General features: G+C 38.4%; 1 protein-coding gene across 3 annotated transcripts in view; it reads right to left on the bottom strand.

Annotated features, from left to right (window-relative positions):
• ANKRD44 (ankyrin repeat domain 44) overlaps positions 1-23,522 on the bottom strand; it is a 284,470-nt gene that overhangs the window by 131,966 nt on the left and 128,982 nt on the right. For all 3 annotated transcript variants that reach the window (XM_045558960.1, XM_045558961.1, XM_045558962.1), the window contains exon 3: positions 5,988-6,066. In XM_045558960.1, the coding sequence (XP_045414916.1) occupies positions 5,988-6,066 (79 nt within the window). The remainder of the gene's footprint in view (positions 1-5,987; positions 6,067-23,522) is intronic.

The following is a 23,522-nucleotide window of genomic DNA, read 5'->3' as shown; positions in this document are numbered from 1 at the left end:
ATATGTGTACTCATAGAAAATCTAGAGAATTAAGCTGGGTGGTCAGTATAATATTCTTTTTTGTATATTTAAAAATTACACAATAATTTTGTATTATTGTATTATATTGACTAACATTCTGAATTCTGAATTTCCTTGTTCCACTCAACAACATATTTTTTTTTTTTATAGAGACAGGGTCTCACTTTGTTGGCTGGGATAGAATGCAGTGGCATCATCATAGCTCACTGCAGCCTCAAACTCCTGGACTCAAGTGATCCTTCTGCCTTAGCCTTCCAAGCAGCTGAGACTAGAGGCGTGTGTCACCACACCCAGCCAATTTTTCTATTTTTTGTAAAGATAGGGTCTCCCTCTTGCTCAGGCTAGACTCAAACTCCTGACTTTAAGTGATTCTCCCACGCTGGCCTCCCAAAGTGCTGGGATTATAGGCATGAGCCACCGCACCTGGCCAAAAATATACCTTTTATGTCTATCCATGTTGTTACTTACAGAATGAGTTCATTCCTTTTAATTGTTACATGTATTCCAACATAAATATACCATATTTTTTAGACATTCCTTCTATTGATGGGTATTTCAGTTGTTTCCAATATTTCACTATTCAAACAATGTTCAGATAATGAACATCCATAAAATGACTTCTTATACAAATATTTGTCTGGAATAGATAATTAAAAATGGACTTATGTGTCATAGGTAATGCACACTTTTGGTTTCAACAGGTATTCTCCACTGTCCAAAGCGTGCCAATTTACACACTCACAGGGTATAAGATTGCTTAGTCTCCCCACATCCCCATCAACACTTGCTATATTATCAGACATTTTAAATATTGCAAATCTGAGTCAGTAATACTGTATTATGCACTGAAAAATTTGGTAAGAGTGTGGACTTCATGTTCAGTAGTCTTACCACACACAAAAACCTAAAATAACAAAAAACAAAGGGACATAAGGAAACTTCTGGAGGTGACAGAGATGTTTCACGGGTGTACATACATGTCCAAACTCATCGAATTGTATACATTAAATATGTGCAGTTTATTATATATCAATTATACCTCAATAAAGCTATTTTAAAAATAAATTAATTAATAAAAATTAATAAATAAATTAATAAATTAATAAAAATCTGATTGGAAAAAAACCAGCAACTCATTTTTGTATTTTCCAGTTTAATAATGAAGTTGGGCATCTTCTAATATGTTTGTTTACTGGCCATTTGTAATTCATTTTCTGAGAATTACTTGTTCATACTCTATTTCCCTCATTTTTCTATTGTTGCTTTTTTCTTATTTATATTTATACACTTGTAGTATTATTATTATTATTATTATTTATATACTATATTCTGAAGATTTTTAGTTTTATGTAGATCCAAATGTGGCTTTCAATATGAAAACTCTTTTAAGGAGAAAAATGACCCCCACGTGTGCTGGGCATCACAGAGCAACACACACCTGGCATGTAACTACACCAGCATAGTTTATGTGTAGCTTCACAGTCACTGGAAAAATTTGAAGATAATTAGAAATCTAGGAAATGGCTCCTTTCAGTTACTGTTAAAGTCCTCCATTCCTCCAGTCCTTCTCAAGGAGGTGGAATAGGCAGCTGCCAGGAAAACCTCCTCTCCCTGTAACAAAAGTTATCATGACAAAAGCAGAGTTATCTGAATGGAGGCCCAAGAAGCATTTCATCAGTCTCATCTCCTGCTGCTGGCTTCCTCATCCTCTTCCTCTGAACACTTTCAAGAGTCTTGTTTACATGTCAGAGGGAGATGTCAGACGGGTCTGGCTCTGAATTGAATATTTATAGCTGATTTTTCTAAAGGAAGCCTCACGTTATTTACCTGCCTGTCAGGCACCATTGTGCACCCAAGGACACAGTATGCATGTCTAATGATTTAAAGCCAAATGCTTTTTTACCCAAGGACATTTTAAAATTTAAACATGAAAATAAGCCCTTGCCTAGGCCTTACTGATTCTTCAGAAACAAAGGCCCAACCACAGATTATCAGGTCCAAACTCTGATTACAAACGAAGGATATTCTTCATCCTTATCCCTATTACCTATTCATTTTATTTTCATAGAGATCAGGAGTAAAGGGAGCTCTGACCATCTTTTCCAGAGGCAATATTTCTGTTCCCTAAGCCTTGTCAAACAGGAAGAAGCAGAACAAAGGAAAAAACGAAGTGCTATGATAAAGGTAAACAGAGAGACTGAAAAATCTTACAGTCCAAAAAAAAAAAAACAACAATCAATTCTTAAGGCCAGTTTATCCAAAGTCTGGCTTTTAATTGTTGAAATAAGCACAAAAGAAAGATCATATGAAATATGATTATACTACAATGAGATCAGCTTCCTACTGAATTTTTTTAAACCAAACCTTATTACACAGGAGCACTATTTTTCAAAGCAATTACCTTGGAAGAGTGTATGATAATTCCATGGATGTGGCAATTGCTCAAAACAGTTTAAAAACTCCCCTTGGAGTTGCCTTTAGGGCCAGTTTACACACCCACCGGAAAATGGCTCATTACTTTATAATTCGTGAGCCGAAATCAGCATTGCCTTGCTTAATCACCCCTATTTCACCAGATAGAAAATATTAAATCCATCCTCAAAGGATGAATAGTTGCTATGCAAAAGGGAATCAAAAGAATGATATGCCACCAGCTCTGGAGATAATTTGCATTGAGAGTGATGAGCACTCTTTTGAAACATCATAAATAATTTTGCAAGACTACCACTTGTTTGGTGGCATAAACTTTAATAAATTTTACTTAGCAGTTATACCTCACAAATACTCCATATTAGAAAGTGAGTACTTCCAGTTTTCTTCCATCAACCCATAACCCTGTAATCCTTGCTCATCCTCAAGAGTATTCTCTATAGGGTATTTCTACTGTGGTCAATTTTCTGTGTTCTGCTTCGTGTATCTCAAGCCTAGTCTCTTAACTCTTAGGCACTGATTAGTTCTCAATGACATCTCTGACCTCTGCCTTAATCCTGACTCAGCCAGTTCCCAAATAGAAGCTAGAGTCAGGAGGGAAACAACGCCAGAATCTGGACTGGCAGTTAAAAGAAGGTAAAATTTGCAAGGCCCGAATTCTTCCCCAAGACCTTGTCCTCCCAGTCTGCTCAGAGGCATTCAGGTTTCCAACCACCTGGCTAACAGGAGATGTCAATAGGAATTTAGTGGGCTTGGGTTACACCATGCTCTGTAAGTTAATACAACAATGGAGAATACAGCTGTAATGCATTGTTCGGGCAAGGCCAAATTATTTGTCCAACATGGGAATCATTAGCACCTCATTCATTATTAAATTGGAAAACAGTTTGGTTGGATTTGCTAAAGGGTCAGCTGCCAGATGCATGCTCAGAGATGAAATCATCATGTTCTTGCAATTTTAGGCAAATAATATATGAATTGAATAAAGGATCTTTCGAGGAAAATAAAAGCCATGTGAATTATAAGAATCTGCTTCTGCTTCCACAATTGAAAAAAAAAAAAACAAACATTCCCAATGCTCTCCCATGCCTTAAGTCTTCCTAATTTGATGAGAGGGAGAAGGAAAAATTCCATCACAAGTTGAACCAAAATTACACTAAAGAGATTAACATTTCAGTAATTCCAAGACCAAACAGGTGTATAGCTCAAGATATACGCAACAGCTTCTCCCAGCTCTACTCACTCAGCCAGAGTTAAAGATAGGCTGGTGGATTCTATGCCCATGTGAAGGTGACATGAAACCAAGTTTCTCAAACTATTACTGGACCCAGATGCCTGAAAAAAAAAAGATGGGTCAACTTCATGGTGCAGAATAAAAACCTTCACTTTCAGATGTAGAAGAAACAAGAACACCATAAAGTTGGAATCAAAGATAAAGTTTTGAATTTGCACATTCGTGAAACAAACATTCCTCTGAGACTCTGAGAGGTCTCTTACGAGAATGTTTAAGTACTGGGTATAGCTGGTTGGGACCAGTAGGTGTCATACCACAAAATTTTAACAATGGCAATATAGCACCTCTTGTATTATCCTGGATAGAGCTGGAACCCAATCTACTAAGTGAAGTATCCCAAGAATAGAAAAACAAGCACCACATGTACTCACCATCAAATTGGTATCAACTGATCAACACTTAAGTGCATATATAGTAATAACATTCATTGGGTGTCGGGCAAATGGGAGGGGGGAGGAGGGGATGGGTATATACACACATAATGGGCACGGTGCACACCTTCTGGGGGATGGACACACTTGAAACTCTGACTTGGGTGGGGCAAGGTAAATATATGTAACCTAAACATTTGTACCCCCATAATATGCTGAAATAAAAAAAAGAAAGAAAAAGAAAAATATTTATTTGTTTGTTTTGCTTTACCTGGATTCTGATAATACAAAATTCTTTATGTTACACCTCCAGTGATTCTGCCTACAATCTTCTGTGGGCCAAATTTCAACTGCTAGGGCAACCGGCCAGGTGTGTGCTGGCTCTTAGCCATAGTCTGTGCCAACACCAAACAATACATGCTTGCTTGGAAGACAGCCTGGAACATCTTTAGATTTGTCGGAAGGAAGAAAGGCTTGTTCTCAAGAGTACAAGGAATGCCACATGAAATCTAACCTAAGCTCCACGTGTTAGCTCCTGTCAGGAGCACAGGGCACACGTGTTTTGAGGCACAGAATACTTGTTTCCTGGGGAAACCCACCTCAAGAACATGAACACAACAAAAATAAGGGCAATGTGAATCTTCCTTGTGTATCACAGCACAATTCTTGTTTCTTTTCCAGCATGTTCTCCATATCTCCTTGAATACATATATCAGCTCCTACCTTTGGGTAGCTTATTTTGGAATTCTACAGTTTCCCTTTACTATGCAAACAAAGGCAAAACCTTTTTATAAGCCTTTTGCCTAGTCTGTGGACAGAGGCATTTCCTCTAGATTTTAATCTCCCGTAACAAAAAGGAGGAGGAAGAAAGACAGCCTGTCTGCAGACAAGCTACAATGAGACGCTGTACATGCTCAGATTCATTCCAGGGTTTGTCTAGCAAACACTCAAGGAAGAATGCACATAATGGTTTTGGAAACCTGTTCAGTGATATGTACTGAGCACACAGGTTTCCAAAAACGAAAGCACTGGCATTTTTAAACCTGATGCAATACTTAAAATACATAGAAAAATAAAGAGAGTAATATCACAAACACCAGTGCACCCACAAGCCGGAGTTAACATGTTTGCCATATTACCTTTCAATTTTTTAAACATAAAATATATTAGAGAGTTATAGTAGTTCCTTTTACGCCCTTTCCTGAAGACATTTCTCACTCAACCTACCTACTCAGAGGTCAGGAATTGATGGGGTTCTTTACCGTCCATGTTTTTATATTTTTATTACATATTCATAGTCATGTATCCGTAAGCAAAACACAGTATTATTTTGAAGTCCAATTTAAATATATATAAATATACTCACTGAGTATATAAACTAAATGTGCATTTATATAGCATATGTAAGTATATGTCTATATAGCATATATAGTATATACACACTATATAGTGTATTATAGTGTATATGTGTATATCTATAAAGTGTATATACACATACTCACACTATATATAGTGTGTGGGGGTGTGTGTTCATGTAGACTTTAAACTCATTTTCTTTCCTTTTATTTTTCTATAATTAAAAAAAAAATCAAAAGATATCCAAATGTACTGAATTTGTCCACAATGCTGGGCCTGACTAGACATCCAGGAATCAGACTTTCAAAGCAATATAAAAATTTTACTGGAGAAGTCACTTTCCAATAAGAACAACTTCTTATATCGCCTTTCGTCTACAGATAATATCACTCACCAAGTAAATTTCCATTAGCATCGTAAGGAATTTTGTTTGGGTTCATTATAGTAGTCAACCTAGTAAATTGGTCATTTAAACTTTTATTTTCAGTTGCCTTTTGAGTACAGCGGTTATTTACCTGACAGAATCAGGAGTTCAATGATCTCTGCATCTCCCAGAAACGCGGCCACATGAAGGGGAGTTCGTTTCTCAGAATCCTAAAACAAACAATGTCAAAGATACACAACAGGTCAGTGGCAGCCAGAAGTGCCTTTTGTAGACATACATAGTAAGATATGTCATTCACTCTGAGGTTGATGCTTGTGGAAGAGCGTGAAGGCCAAACACCTACTCAGGTAAGTTCCCGTTATACATTTTCTCTCAGCATACCCTACAGTCACACTTACAGAGGATTCCATGTTCTGTCTGCACATGGCGTTTGCCTACCTGCTCCAAAATGAAACCTAGCTCAGGTCAAAGATGGACTATCATGCCTTGGATGATGAATTTCAACTTACAATATTTTTAAACCTTCAGTATGGTAAAAAAAAATAAAACATGTTCAAACCCCGCTAACCTGCCTTAGCAACAGAGATCAAAGCTTTCAATGATTTATTTTCTTTCTAAGGAAACATAGTGGAATGGTTCACGAGGGCATTAAACATAAGTACAGTCATCTCCTCTTTTCTATCCTCATTAGCCACTGCCTAGACCACTGCTCACTCGTGTAATACTCACTGAGTGCCTACTCCGTGCCAGGAACCAAGTTCTGAGACTGCAACAGGCCGGGTCCCCACCCTCATGAAACTTACAATCAGGTGGGAGGCTGACAATAGTCAGGTAAATAAATGACACACAAATCACTTCAGATGATGACAAAATTAAAACAGGGTATGGGATTCAGAGATCGGGGAGATGGGAGTAAGAGTGGTCAGGTAAGGACTTTCTGAGGATGTTGACATTTAAGCTGAGAGCTGAGGTAGATATTACCATCTTTGTTTTATAGATGAGAATAGAAGACTGTAGCTCAAATAAATTGAGAAATTTCCTCAAGGCCCCAGATAGATAACAGAACCACGATAGGACCTTCTCCTGTCAGACTCGGCTGTGTCCTTGGCAAGGCATTTAACATGCGGTGCTGAGAGGCAGCCTGGTAATATGCGCAGCAAAAAATATTGCTTCCTAATCTATAAATTGGAGATAATACTATCTACCTTAGAGGACTGATAAGAGGAACCGAGATAATGTAAATAAATAAAGCCCTAGGCAAGCAGGAGGCAAGTGCACACAGCCGTGCTCCACGCATAGCCGCTACTGTCACCAGCACAGAGAGTTGTATGATATGTTCCCTCCAAGACTGAAAACTCACTTGAGTAAAGAACAACTCTTCCCCCTTTCCCCATAGTAGCAACAGACTAGGTGCTCAGCATAATTGGCTGAACTGAACTAGTTTACGTGTGTGGCCTCTTCCACAAACTCTCACCGTCTACTCCATAGCAATGGGGACCAAAGCCTGTATGCTATGTCTTTAAGGTTTCTCCTAAAACTAGCATGCATGTTAGTTTTGAGATTTTTGGATTTGCTGTTGATTTTAATCATAATTCCTGTTATCTTGATTATACAATCAACCTAACAACACTTGACTAACCCGAGGATATTATTCTATTTTCTGATGGTCCAGGCCCTCTGCTTCTTCCTCTCACTCATTCACACTATTGCTTTTAGGCATTTCATGACTCAATATCTAAAACAGATGGCAGGCAGGGGACATGACAAGAATTAATCTTCAAACCAGTCTTTTTGTTAGAAGGTCTGGTGAATAGGTTTTATGAAGGGATGAACTAACATTAAGTGGATAAAAAGAGGAGTTAGAATTAGCTGGAAACTTATGTTGTCTGTGTATGGCTGCAGGCAATTAATATGGATGAGTGGAAATATTTAACAGAAGTCATGCAACTAAAAACTAATGATATGTATTGGAAAATTCAGTAAGTTATAAGATCATGATCAACCCTATTATAGCTACATCACCCTATCTTTGAAAATAAAGATTCAATATTTGGAAAAAAAAAGATTCAATATTTGAAAACATGTTTGCTTATTTAAGAATCAAGTGTATTGATTTGTGCAATGAACTATACAAAAGACTAAGATAAGATTTTCACAAATGTTTTCTATTTCTTCTACTGATACCCCTACAAGCATTTTCTATTTTAGCTTCATATTCCCTTTGAATTCTCACTATATCTACTTAAAAATTTCTCTTGGGATTTTAGATGAAAGTTATGTAATTATATGTTCTTCTGGGGATTGAATTAGTTCCAGGATTTAGTTCAATAAGTTAAACCTTGCCTAAGTGATTTAAACAGGGACTATTCCAGCCTGAATTATGACTTCATTTGACCTGAAGCAAAAGTCCATGTTCTGTTTAAGACCTTGGCCTCAAATAAAAAACCAAGAAAACTCCAACATCCCTCCCTGCCTTGCAACTCTGGTTGGCCTGTTATTACATGGCTGGTTTTGCTGATTCTGCGGCCCCTTTTATGACACAACTTGTTCAATCCAAAGTTTCTATAACATAAAAAGGGTGTGTTCTATCAGATCATATTGTAAAACTTCTTGATTATAAATCCCAGTGTTCCTATTAATATGTCCTGGTAGCTTCCAGGACAAATGTGCCAATTGATACTCTCCTTCAGTGACATGAGACAGACAGGTCACTGAAGAGAAGATCTGTATTCAGGCAGCAGTCCTTTAGTTCTCCAAAGCGGCAGAACCATATAACAAGTTAAGTTAAGGAGTGAGTTAAGGGGTGAAGGATGGAGCCACAGTAATCACTATGCTCAATTTGGTAAAATCAGCCTAGAGGTTGCAGTACATCCTCTCTGCCTAAGTACAAGGGCACTGTACTTTGCCATAAGGTAAACTAATAGAGTAGGAGATGCAATGGTAGAAGAAGAAGGGGGAAGGCTCTAGAGGAGAGAAAACCCTAGTAAGAATATCAGTAAAAATGAGTTCAAAGCCAATGACATCCTTAGGGTGTCTAGAAGAAGAAACAAATCTACCCGGTAAGTATGGAGTGCTTCTATTTTTTTTTTTTTTTCAAAATACCTTCTCATCTATTTTACTACTTGATCTCATAGCATCCATATCAGGGGAAACACACATTTCAACTGTGTTCTTAATTCTTATTATCACCATTTAAAAGATAAGGAATCTGAGCCCTCGGTAGCTTGTATGACTTGCCTAGCACGGCAAATTGATGTCAAAGAATTAGGTGTCCCAGTTCCCAACCTGAAACTTTTTTCTTTATAAAAATGAAAACAAGAACATCATCTTAGAAGTTGCCTTGATAGTCTAAGAACCTTCCCACCATAATCCCTAAGAAATCCTGGGGGAAATGTGACAACATATAGTAAACATCCTTTTAAATGAGTTTATAAGAAATTATATAGAAAGGGGCCAGAAATGGAGAGTAAACAGAGAACCAAAGCTGGAAGCACATGCACTTATACCGTAGAAATCAATACACCAGGGGCTTGGGACTGAGCACTTGCTAGGGGACGACGGGAGGTGAGACAGAGAACTGGGACCGAGACCTTCATACAAAGAAAGACCCTGGAAGTGGTCTTGAAGAAAGACTCCTAAAGTGAAATGGTGGCCTTGGGAAAAAGCCAAACACTCACATAGGCAGATGGCAAACAGATGCCCTGTCCTGGGCTCTTGGTGGGGGAATAAAACTGTCTCCACTGAGCATTTGCATCCCTAGAGTCTGCCCTCTTGTGGCTTGGGATTTTGAATTTCTAATATCCGTAGAGGCCAGTAACTTTCAAGTTGAAAATAGGCATAAAAATTAGTTCTAGGCCTGGCGCGGTAGCTCACGCCTGTAATCCTAGCACTCTCGGAGGCCGAGGCGGGTGGATCCTTTGAGCTCAGGAGTTCGAGACCAGCCTGAGCAAGAGTGAGACCCCGTCTCTACTAAAAATAGAAAGACATTATATGAACAGCTAAAAATACAGATAGAAAAAATTAGCTGGGCATGGTGGCGCATGCCTGTAGTCCCAGCTACTCGGGAGGCTGAGGCAGGAGGATCGCTTGAGCCCAGGAGTTTGAGGTTGCTGTGAGCTAGGCTGATGCCACGGCACTCACTCTAGCCCGGGCAACAGAGTGAGACTCTGTCTCAAAAAAAAAAAAAAAAAATTAGTTCTAAAGCAATGATTCCTCTTGGGTGCCTAGAAGTAGAAACAAAACATTTCTGGAGATATGTGCCCTCAATCCAGCCAAGCTGGGACACCCACAGATTAAATCTCCACTGAAAATGAACTCGCAAGCCTGAGCCACAACACCCATGTGGAAACAATTCGCCATAAGCTAGAGTCAGCAGACACAACCACCAGCGAGAACTTAAGATAACAGAAGAATCAGATGGAGATCAGGCATAACATTTAAAATAACTTAAGACATGAGGGACAAAGCCTAAGGGGGGAAAAAAAACACTATTTTTAAAAAACAAACAAAATTTGGGGGAAGAGATATGAAGGAAGTATTATGGGAAGCAGTACCAAAATATGATGCTACAAATCATCCAAAACATTAGCCTAAGAGGGATGAAAACTGGAACAGTAAAAAAGGAGGGACAGAAGAAAGGAGAAATAAGTACAGTGACTTCAGAATATGTTTTACAGCTGTCTATTCAGCTGTATTTTCTAGATATATACATTTATTTAGAATCTATTATATGCCAGACATTGTGGTAGATATTAGGGAGATACAAAATCTAAAATAGTCCTCTCACCCTAAAGAAACTTATAATCCAGTTACCAGTTTCCAAATTTAGGACATTAGAATAAAAACAATAACAGGGAAGTGGTAAATAGTGGTATTTATAATGTTAAATGATTTATGAAAATTACCAAATGCAATGAGATAAATGTCTTAGTGAATACTTTCCCCAAACCCATCCAGTTTTGACTGGTCAGGGCAGGAAGTCTAAAGTGACAAGAAAAAAAATCTCTTCTGAATTGAGAAATAAATATTTAATACATATTGCCCAGGACTCCCTAGATGCCCTACTGGCTCCAGTTTATTTGGGAACGCTGGAAGCCCTTGGCCAGACTTCAGGTCAGTCTCAGAGCCTGCCCTTTATCTTACAGGCTGATTTTGGGGTAGTTTATGGATCAAAATTAGAATCCAGAATCAGGGCAATACCAGAGGAGCATTGAGCCACAGAGGGTGAGCTAAGTGCTCTGCGCTGTTTGCATTCATTTCCATCTTCTGCCCACGTGACTCTGTGATGCCTAACAGTTGAATAGTTACATAGGTCTTTACAATATCCATGAATACAAGAGGGGAAAATACCCCAAAAGTAAGCATAGAAAGATTAACACACACCAGAAGTGGCTCATCAGCATAGTTTTTAAAGATTGTCCAAGTATCACAAAAACAAAGGTCTTCTTTCATCACCCAGCAACTCTAATTCCAAACAGCCCTTTAAAAACAGATTCAGGCACATGAGAAGTGAGAAGACCGGAGTTTCTCCAGAAGGAAGGAAAGTAAACCCTCCCCTTCTATGAATAGCCAAAGACACACACAGCCAGCAGGGATCTGAGCTAAATTTGCAGTATGTCACACAGAGATCAGGCAGAGGAAGTTTCTGAGTCGTCTGTTTACCAAAGAAGAAGCAGATGAAAGAAAATAGGGAACTTGAAATATGTACATGCAAAGTGAGTTTGACATGAGCAGAGAGGCCATTCCAGCAGCTAAAAATACATAGACAGGCAGACTGAGGGAGCACCCCAAGTTTCTGTTTTGAAGATTAAGAATTTTTGGCTACATGCTTTGGAAATTCGCAACTACAAGTGCATGATCTAATCTGCATTCTAAGTATCTGCCATACACTAAAACAAACATTCCTCCCTATGTGTGAATGTCTCACATACCAAGACAGGCAGGTGGAGCAATATTAAGAAAACAAGCCCATCAAATACAGAAGTTCCAATTGTCAATCCAAACTCCCACTAAAATCAAAAAAGCTAGGAAATAACTGACGACTTAGGCCCAACAAGTTTAATGTGATATTGAACAGAGGTCACTAGAGGCAAGGAGATGTCTAAAGACACTCTGAATACAAACTAGGTACCTTGGAGATATGTGAGGAAAGGAGCCAAAGACATAGATTTAAATCAAACAAGACACAAAATGGAAAGGATGCTTGGTCTTAAGGTGAGGAATTATTATAAAAGAAGGTTGTAAAGAAGCAAGGAAAGAAAATGAGTACAAACAAATGTCGTGCTTCTTTCAAAAATGTCCACATTTACTTTCAATTTTTAACATCTCATATATACAGAGAAGTACAGAAAGTAACAGTTCTATATGTGCCCCAAATAAAACATGTTAACATTTTCCTATATCTGCTTTAGAACTCCAGTTAAAAAAAAAATACCTTTAGGGGTAAAGTGCCCTGGTTCAGCAAATAAAGAGACAGAGAGAGAGAGAGAGAAATTAGGTTGTTTTCAATTCTTCACTACTACAAATGGAGCTGCAGTGTGCATCTTTGCAAATGTCCTTCTGTGCATATGTGTGAGAATTTCTCTAGAGCAGATACCAAGAACAGGAAGCGTCGGATCTTAGGGTTTATACACATTCAATTGTATTACATATTGCCAAATAACTTTCAAAAATAGTTTTACCAATTTACAATTCTACCAGCCACATATTAGTTCCTTTAACCAACATTCTTGCCAGTATTTGATGCTAATCGGCCTTACTATTCTTCGCCAATATTGTTATAGCCAGTGTTATTGTTATAGCGGATGGTCCCGAGAGGCACATGGAGAGTCAGAGAATCAAAGTCTATTCGCCAGCGGGCTCAGAGGGGTCTCCCCATCAAATTCTGAGCTCTGTTTACCCGATTTTTCCCACTTTTATTAAGTTGGGGTGGTCTGAGGGGTGGGGTCTCAGGTGGCTAATGCCTGCCAGGCAATAGGTTAGTTGATGTGTCAGGTAATACGTTAGTATTATGTTGATGAACCAAGTAATAGGGTAGTTGATGCACCAGGTAATAGGTTTAGTGTTATGCTGATGCGTCAGGTAATAGATTAGTTGATGGGCCAGGTGATAGGTTAGTATTATGCTGATGCGGGTCTTCCTTGAGGGGTGGGGGTCTCAGGTGGCTGCTGTTCCAAGTAATAGTTGGGGGTTTTCCTTATCAATGTAATGTGCCCAGCATGGTATGTTCTGGTTTCTTTAACTGTGAACTACCTATACATACTTTTACCCATTGTTAAATTCAGTTATTAGTCTTTTTCTTGTGATGTGTGAAGTTTTTTATATTAATTCAACTTTCAGTGAAAATTCAAGTTATGTCCTCACTTAGACACAACAGAGATGGATCAATGTCTTCCCCAAGTCACCAGAGGAGAAAAATTTAGATTTACAATCCTTATTCATCCTTTATGCATGCATTGTCTCATGGAGCTAGATTTTCCTTGGCTGGAGTCTTCCATGCCTGACAGCAGATCTCTGCCCCCACAAGCTTCCACCATCACACAATTATATTCAACCATCATTCTGTTGGTATTTTTTAACTCATCCATTTGAATGTAACATGGATATATGAGAAACACTAGTACATTTTTCTATATCTAAAAATGTTCAAATTATAAGTCCAACCCTCAAAACTGTATCTAACTCCTGAAACTAAATAAGAATCACTCACAAGAATTTAAAATGAAGATAAAACAAGAACAATGAGAATGCCAAAGACATTTTGATTTTATCTTCCTTACATAACTAGGCATTGGATAGTTTTATTGCGTTAATTTTTAAAAAATATAAAATAATATATATTGAGCAAAAATTATATAAAAAATTTTATATTTTCAAAATTGATCCTTAAAAACAATACTGTGAGGTAAATATGATCACCCCCATCTTACTGTTGAGAAGCCTGAAACTTTGAGATGACAAGTAACTTGTTCAGAGTTGCAAAGCTAGTAAGTAGTAAAACTTACTCCTTTGAACCAGGATTCAAAACCAGATCCAATTCCATCATTCATGCTCTTGCTGACTCTGAATAGTTACAAACCTTGGTTTACAAAAATGAAAGTTATTCTTACTTACAATTAGCACTCTTGCCCTAAATACTCTAGACCCAAGGGCAAAATTCTTATATGAAAAAGTATAAGCATGCAAGAAGCACAAAATTGAAGAACTAATACTACCTGATTTTAAGACTAATTATAAAGCTACAGTAATCAAAACAATATGGTACTGGCACAAAGATAACTCACTGGTGAAAGGATAGCCTTGTCAACAAATGGTGCTGGAACAATTAGATATTCATATGCAGAAAAAGAAAAAAGAAAGAAAGAAAAAGAGGGAACTTCCAATCTATACCTTGCACCCTAGACAAAAGTTAAATCAAAATGGATCATAAAAGTAAATGTAAAACTTAAAATTATAAAATATCTAAAGGAAATATAGGAGAAATCCTTTGACCTTGGGTTAAGCAAAGATTTCTTAGATAGCACACCCAAGCACAATCCATAATAGAATAAGTTGATAAACTGCATTTCATCAAAATTAACGATGTCTGCTCTTCAAAACACTGTTAGGAGAACAAAGACAAGCCACAGACTGGAAGAAGATATTTGTAAAACATATATTGGATAAAGGACTTCTATCTAGGACATACAAAAAACTCTCAAAACTTAATAACATGAAAGCAAACAATACGATCATAAAATAGAAGATTTGAATAGACATTTCACCAAAGAAGATATAGAGATAGCAAAGAAGCACCTGAAACAATGCTCATCACCATTAGTCATTAGAGAAAGGCAGATTAAAAGCATATTATATACTTATTAAAATTGCTAAAATTAAAAGGACTGATGATATCAAGTTTTGATGAAGATGTAGAGGAACTGTAATATTCATACACTGCTAGTGGGAATGGCAAATGATACAACCACTTTGGAAAACAGTTTGGCAATTTCTTAAAAAGTTAAATATGGACCATACGATCTAGGTATCCTGCTCTTGGGTATTTACCCAAGATAAATGAAAGCATATGTCCATATAGAAACTTACATGTGTAATGTTCATGACAGCTTTATCTGTATTGCCAAAAGCTGGAAGTAATTCAGATTTCCACCAACAGATGAATGGACAAACTTCCATATAATGGAACACTACTCAGTAATTAAAAGGACTGAACTATTGATTTATGTCACAACATGGATAAATCAAAATAATTGTGCTGAGTGAAACAAGCCAGGCAAAAAAAAAAAGTACATATGTATTGTATAAATCCATTTACATAAAATTCTAGGAAATGCAAACTAATACACGATCAGCAGTTGCCTGAAGAGGCTGGGAAGGAAATTACAAAGGTTCAGTAGGAAACTTTTGGGGTGATGGGTATGTTCATTATCTCACTTGTGGTGATGGTGTCATATGTCAAAATTTCACGAACTATACACTTTAAATATGTGTAGGTTATTGTATGTTAATGATATTTCAATAAAGCTGTTTCAAAAATATATAAGCAGGCAAATCAATAAAACATATTCTCTCTCTTGTGTAATGTATTTACAAGTTAAAAAATACCCCTAGGCGAGAAAATTAATTAAGTTGATAGGAGAAAAGAAATGGCAAGATCTAATTAACCAACAATGGGTTACTTTAGAGGCAACTCATGTTAGGTTCTGCTCATGTGTAGATGTAAAAGCGAAGTTCCTGCAAAAGAATGACCTGTTGGATTAAAGTCTACATGCTTTAAAACCAGACACAAGCAAGATTTCTCTTCAAAATCCCATAGAAGGTTTTTGTTTCCTAAACAAAACCTTTGACAAATGTGTCTTAAGGATATAGAAAACAAATCTAGAAAATTAAGTATACAAGTGGGAAGGTAAATGGTTTACGTCCAACCTTTGAGTACACTGCAGCATGTCAGCATTGGATTACCAAAGGACCCTTGGCATGCCTGGAGAGTCCCAAGTGACAGGGGCCCTTTGTAAACGGTCTCTGCTCGGGAAAGCTGATAGATTACCAACTATTTTATAGGGCCCTGATACCATCATTTGGCCAGGAATATTTCTTGAGAGCAAGTAGAAACAGAACATGGAAGAGGGTTCTTACGTCCTACGGAATGGAAAACTGGCCAAGACATTCATACTTTGTCACTAGTGAAACAGTAATATACATCCACCGATTGCAAAGACAAGCACCAGGAGCTTCTAATGAAAACCAAAGCAGGTCTTCGCAGCACCACCTTGCCCCGCAGCCTAAAAGCTAATAAAGTTCACGAATGCTCTGCGCAGCACCCTAAGCATATTAAGCAGCAGCATCTTTAAACTTAATGCATTTGTTAAATAGTTTTTCATGAAGAAACCATAATCCTTGAACTCATGGTGGGAATGTTTTACTGCTAAGTGTATTTAAAGAAGCTCACAGATAGGAATTGCTCTGTTTCTAAGCACTAACCAGTGAGGTGAGAAGTCTAATTGCAGTTACAGCCCCACCACAGGCTCACTATGTCTCTTTTAATTAATTCATTAACCAATGTATTCAACAAACATAGATGTCTAATATGAGAGGCTGATAACTAAGAAAATAATCAGCTGGAAAACTATCTCCTATTGATGAAAGGGTGAAGAGAAGGCAGCTGCTAGTTTTTCACACCTGTAAGAAGCTAGCCATGGTGAAAAACTGTCATCGGGTAAACAACCACACAGTGTCAGAATCAAAATATCCAGAGAGGAGGCCTAGAATTATAAAATATTTAAACTGGAAGGGCACTGGAGACATCCAGAGAGTTTAACTGATTGGTCAAAGGTCACAGTTATTAACGGCAGTGGTGGAAATTTTCATTCATACAATCAACAAAATATTTACTGAGGGCCCGTCATGTGCCAGGCACCGTGCTCAGTCTTGAGGATACGGCAGCATTTGAGACACAGGGTCCTGCCTTCGTGGAGCCTGAAAGAATCTTGTTCCCTTGACTCCAGACAGGGGGCTTTCTGTAACAATAGACTAATATTAGATTAAACATACTTGTCAGCAAAGAGCAGAGACACACACACACACACACGCGCACACACACACACACACACACACACGCAGTGTTAGAAAACGCCAAATACAATGAAATTGTGTGCCATGACAGGAGATGCTCAAAGGCATCTGCTCTGAACATAACATAACTCTTAGTTACGGGGCATCTCTCTCCCTCTTCTTTCTCTTTCTCTCTCTCTCATAATTAAAGGCAAAAACTTATAGAACGGTTTCTGTGGTCCACAGAAAATCATTTTAACTGAAATGATTAGAATCTCTTCACAGTTTTTTTCAACCTCCAGGTGGACATTTTAGAAACAGAGTTTATGTGTAATACTGATAATAAAAATCACCGATGCAGTTATCTGGACCTAAGATATCAGATCGGCACAAGACACCAGGATGTTAACGATGATTATCTCTGGGTGAATAATTTTATGGATGTTCTTCTTTGACTGTATTTCAAGACTTGCAGTTTAGAAACATGAGAATAAAATTCCTTTTGTAAGTAAGAAAAGAATTTCCTATTAAAAAATAACAACAAAACAGTTCTGCTCTAACACAAGCTATTCTTAAGTAATTACGAATAATAAATAGTAAAGCACCAGACATCATTTCCTGTCTAAAGCCTCCATTATCTTATACTAGGTTTTAAATAATTGATATGTGAATGTGTTTCTTTGCAAATGACAAAATATTACATGTGTGATTAAACATGATAAAACTGTAATTTATCTAATGCTCAATAAAGTTGCCAAAGTGATGTTCTATACAATACATCCGTTGATTCTTAAGAAAATTCAAGGAGACTGATCAAGTAGGTATTATTATTCTCACTTTATAGGACAGGAATTAAGGATGACTCAGAAAATTAGATGACTTGCCCAAAGTCACACACCGATATTTGGTGACCCTGGGTTTCCTGACTCTACACTCTTTGTGTTCTCTCGACACCACCATATAGGGCATTAACTAAACAATAAGAATTCCTCTCCAAGGAAGAACCTGTTGTCATCTTCCTCACAGCACTTTAGAGGCCATTGGTTCTACTCTAATCTTTCCTATCAAGTGACCTATAGAATAGGGACACAGACAGACACAGACACACACACTTACTTTCATTACAAAGAACATAGACTCTGGAGTCAGAATGACTGGACTTCGAACTCCGCCTCTACCAGGTGTGAGCTGTGTTACTTTAAGCAAATAAATCAACCTCTCTGATACTTATTTTCCTTCTATAAAATAAAAATAGGATCGCCTTCCTGCAGGCACAAACTAGATGCCCAATAAATATTAGCTAAGCTATTATCACTATTTTTAATGACATCTTTGTGGTTTACCCTATTTTTTTCAGTTCCCCTTGATGCATATAGCAGAAAACAAGAAGAAGACACAGAACCGTTTCTGGGGGAACAATTTTACTAGTAAGAAATGATATTTGTTTACAAGTAGATGGCTGACTCTGCCCAAAGCCAGCCAATAGCAGTGCTTTGCCTGCCTTCTCTCCCCCTTGAGGTCATCAACCATTGTATCCTGTATCTTGGCTATTGCCTCCTATCCTACCTAAACCTAAAGGTACCTGAAGGCTCTCTCAGGCTCTGGAGTTAGGCCTTGCATTCTTCATCCTTTATGTCATGGGACTCATAGCAAAGTCTCTTCCTCTGATAGAACCACCTAAAATACCTGCACAACAGCAGCTCTCAATTCCTGCTCAGAATACATCTTTGTTGCCATGAAGTCATTCCTTCTCATCCAATCTCAGTGGGTATGCAGAGTCAGATCTTGTTAAATCCTGCATAGATAGGAGCTGTGCCCATTCTCTCCTCCCCTAAAGCTGAAGACCTTTGAATAAGGCATCCCCAAGCCAAAACACCCTCTCCAAGCCTTTCTGACACTTGAGAAGAGAATTTTGCAACCCAAGTCCCCTAAGAATAAAAGCCCCTCCTTAGTGTCTCATTGGAAATAAATCCACCAAAGACTCATTAAAGGTCCTCAGGCAGACAACCAGGGGGCCAATTTCTACATCAACAAACTAAGAAGCATTCATCTGTACCCTTTCTAAATTGAGCCAATGAGATAGAAATCTAAACTACAAAAATTCCTATATGAAGCATTCTGCTTAGCAAGGGTAGAATGCAAAATGGCAGGCTTCCAAGCCCCTTAAATATAGATTGATATGAGTGGTTCCAGAACTGGGAGAGGGGTACCTTACAGCACTTCTCAAAGACAAGGGATATAGGAGATGCAACTCTCCACCTCCAGGGTAATGTCAAATAAACCTACAATTACTTGAGAATGCCCATCAGAGAAAATAGTTATTAGGGATGCATCTGGCCTTCATAAACTTAGACAATAGGGGATATTATATCCCAACTCAACTTTAAATTGCTTTGTATTTCACAATAGCTACAAAGAAAATAAAATATCTGGGAATATACTTAACCAAGGAGGTGAAATATCTCTACAAGGAGAACTACAAAACTCTGAAGAAAGAAATTGCAGAGGATACCAACAAATGGAAAAATGTATTATGCTCATGGATTGGTAGAATCAACATTGTTAAATGGCCATACTACCCAAAGTGATTTACAAATTCAATGCCATTCCCATCAAGTTACCAAAGCCATACTTCACAGATCTAGAAAAAATAATTCTATGCTTTGTTTGGAACCAGAAAAGAGCCCAAATAGCCAAAGCAATCTTAAGCAAAAATTACAAATCTGGAGGATTCACATTACCAGACTTCAAACCACAAGGCTACAGTAACCAAAACACTATGGTACTGGTACAAAAATAGAGACATAGACCAATGGAACAGAATAGAGAACCCAGGCATAAAACAATCTATGCACAACTAACTGCTCTTTGACAAAGCAGACAACGTACACGGAAAATATTCCCTATTCAATAAATGGTGCTGGGAAAATTGGACAGCTACACACAGAAGAATGAAACAGGACCCTTACCTGTCACCACTCACAAAAATTAATTCAAGATGGATAAAGACTTAGATCTAAGGCATGAAACATAAGAATTCTAAAGAAAAAGGTAGGGAAAACTCTTCTATATATTGGCCTAGGCAAAGAGTTTATGAAAAAGACCCCAATGGCTATCATGGCAACAACAAAAATTAATAAGTGGGATTTGATTAAACTAAAAAGCTTCTGCACAGCTAAGGAAACAATCAACAGAGCAAATAGACAACCTACAGAATGGGAGAAAATATTTGCAAGCTACACATCCAATAAAGGGCTAATAACCAGAATTTACAAAGAACTCAAGGAAATCAGCAAGAAAATCAAACAACCCTATTAAAAAGTGGGCAAAAGACATGAACAAATGCTCCACAAAAGAAGAAAGACAAATGGCTAAGAAACATTTAAAAATGCTCAACATCATTAATCATTTTATTCCAGTTACAATGTCTTTTATTAAAAAATCCAAAAACAATAGATGCTGGTGTGGATGCAGAGAGGAAGGAGCACTTTTACACTGTTGGTGGGACTACAAATTAGTACAGCCTCTATGAAAAACAGTATGGAGATTCCTCAAAGAACTAAAAGTAAATCTACCATTTGATCCAGCAATTCCACTACTGGGTATTTACCAAAAGGAAAAGAAGTCATTTTATCAAAAAGACACTGGCACTTGAATGTTTATTGCAGCACAATTCACAATTGCAAAGATATGGAGTCAACCCAAGTGCCCATCAATTCATGAGTGGATTAATAAAATGTGGTATATGTACACCATGGAGTACTACTGAGACATTTAAAAAAAAGATGAATTAATACCTTTTGCAACAATCTGGATAGAACTGGAGACCATTCTCCTAAGTGAAGTATTGCAAGAATGGAAAAACAAACACCACATGTAATCACTATTAAATTGGAGCTAATCAATGAACACACAAGTGCACAGAGGGAAATAAAACTCAGTGGAAAGCAACCAGGGAGGAGAGGGGTGGAGGGGAAGGGAATAAACCAACCTAATGGGTACCATGAACACTATTTGGGTGACAGGCACACTTATAGCCAGGACTCTAGCATTACAAAAACAATCCATGTAACCTAAAACATTTGTACCCCTTTAATATTTTGAAATTTTAAAAATTGCTTTGTATTTGAGGACTAGTATTTTTTGACATGGGCTAAGATTGTCTTAGAATTCTCACTTGACAATCTTGCTTCTGAGAGTACAGAGAATGCAAGAATGTGGTCTTCCCCTATAAAAATCTCAAATACCCATGTACTTAACACCAGAGAGCTCACAGGGATATGACCTACCATGGATGAATTAAACATTAATAAACATTTGAATGGTTTGCTTGCTTGCAAGTAAAATCTTTTCTCTATTGGGTTTATGTATTCATGGAGGTGAATGATTTTGAACTTAAATGTATCTTGCTTTGCACACCATATGTATGAAAGTGGTCTACATATTACATTGTGTAAAACTGATTTTTTCCACTGAATTATAAAATAATGACTAGAAAACAAAAGAAGACACAGGGTTCGATCAGCTGAGGGTCCTGGGGCATCGTCTCTTGCCTACTCCAGATTTGAGGTCTTCCTGTTCCTCTCTGAGCAATCTGACTTCAAGATGGAACAGATTCAGGCATGCCTCTGTAGCACATCAGACTTCTACTTCCTCTAGATAAGGAAACTTATCAACTCACACCAGGCTCTGTCTTATAGCATGGAGGGCATTCTCCTCCATCACCATAGTCCCACCACCAGCCCCATAGTCATTGGTGTGCTTCATGCTCAGTCTTGAAATCCCCAGAAGACGCCATCCATCACCATTAGCGATCTATATGGCTAAATGCCTTAGTCCACAGTGTGTTCAGGTATGTGGCATTTTCCTCTCTATAATCCTTAAATCAATGCTAATTTTAGTTCACTCCCCAACTTCACCCCCAGGATGATATGCTTATTAAGCACAACTGTTCTGACATGATTTCTCTTCCCATCCTAAATGTGACAAGTCATTTAGGCTTCATTCCCTGAATGCCACTGAACAAAATCAACAGAGCTCTATGACCTTTGGTATAAAACCTCTCATGTACTATTTTATTTCTAAGAATCTGTATTTCCTCCTCCTATGAATCTGATGAGCTCCTTCTATCTTCTTGGCCAAAGCCAAGACTGTTGGCAGTGGTGCCCTCCTGTCCAAAAGGAGTGTTTCAGATAGATGGAAATGTAGAGATGTGATGCTTTGAGACACTCACCATGAAACAACTTCTTGAGATGAAGCAGGGACATTTGACATAAGGACAGTGTTTTATTGTAAAGTCATGAAACAGGCAGCCCCTAATTTGGGGCTTGAAGGTCACTTGGAAGAGTCTTTTCACACACAGCTTAAATGTCCTTTCCTCTGAAACCTCTTTTCATTCTCCCCCCCCCACATCCCCTCCTGCACACTACAGGTTTCTGGGACGGCACCATCACATCCGACTGCCTGCCCTTGCTTTTTCTGCCTCCCCCTAACTGGGCTATGGGAGCAGAGCAAGGATAGTTTTTTCATCTCTGTATCAACCTAGCACCATGTCTGATGTAGTCAGTGCTCAATATATGTCTTGGGGGAATAAGGAATACTGTCTTGATTTATCTTAGACTTTATTTATCAAAGCCTACACCCCAATAAGAAAAGGGTCTGCCTATAGTAGGGTGGCCTGCAGGTTTCTGTGGTGAGAGAGAGAACGGGTTATCTACAACAGTCTGGATGGAGTGGGTGCCATGGTTTTTCATGGCACTAGCCCACCTCCAACCCTGATTGAAGATAGCAACCCCCTCAGTCCATCTCAGGTAGGGTTTGGCCTTATTTCAAAGCTGTTTGGCCATCCCAGAACCCTCAGCCCTTGGGACCTCCTATCAGTTCTGTCGCACTCAATTAGAGCCATGATTTGACCCTTAGTTACCCAGTTAGTGAGAAAAACAGGGTTTTTCTGAGAAGGTGGTTACAAGAAGCTATGGGGCTCAGCTGGTGTTCCTTAGCAGTAATGCTCACCTGTGCCCCCGTGGCCCTCTGATTCCTGTAAGGCCTCACCTACAATAAGACCTGGAGAGTGACATAAGTGTCCACAGCCAGTCCATAAATGCCAGTTCCTGGGAGCCCAGTGTCTTGTCAAATTAGGGAACCAACACTGAGTGTTTCAAAGATCTGGAACACTTATTTAGTTGTCTCTTGCTAGCCCCAACATGTGCATGAAAATGATTAGAGGCTCCCATTAAAATTAAACCACTGGTGTGAAACATTCCCAGCATAGAAAATCTGTTGGAACAGAGTCATGAAAAGTAAAATCAGCGTGTTGGTATTAACAGGCCAGTGCAGGCCCAGTGGGGTGATGCAGAACGTGAACACTATTTCTTAAAAGGAGAGGGTTGCAGAGGTTACAGTGGGGGAGTGGTTCCATCCAGATGCTTTATAAAGGACAAAAAGGAAAGGAAACAGGGTCAGTCGGTGTCCTAACTCTTCTCAGTCCCTGAAGAATTTTCCAGAAGGACAGATTTCCCTGAGAGGCTGAGGCCTGCTGGGGCTGCTGGGGACCCACATCCCACCCAGCCTTGTCCCTAGGCTAGGACCAGAGTTAGTGGGAAACTCCATTCAGAGG

Source organism: Lemur catta, chromosome 8, assembly GCF_020740605.2.
Source record: "Lemur catta isolate mLemCat1 chromosome 8, mLemCat1.pri, whole genome shotgun sequence".
Taxonomy (NCBI): Eukaryota; Metazoa; Chordata; class Mammalia; order Primates; family Lemuridae; genus Lemur; species Lemur catta.
The sequence above is the reverse complement of the archived record's forward strand: the minus strand, read 5'-3'. Positions and strand labels throughout refer to the sequence as shown.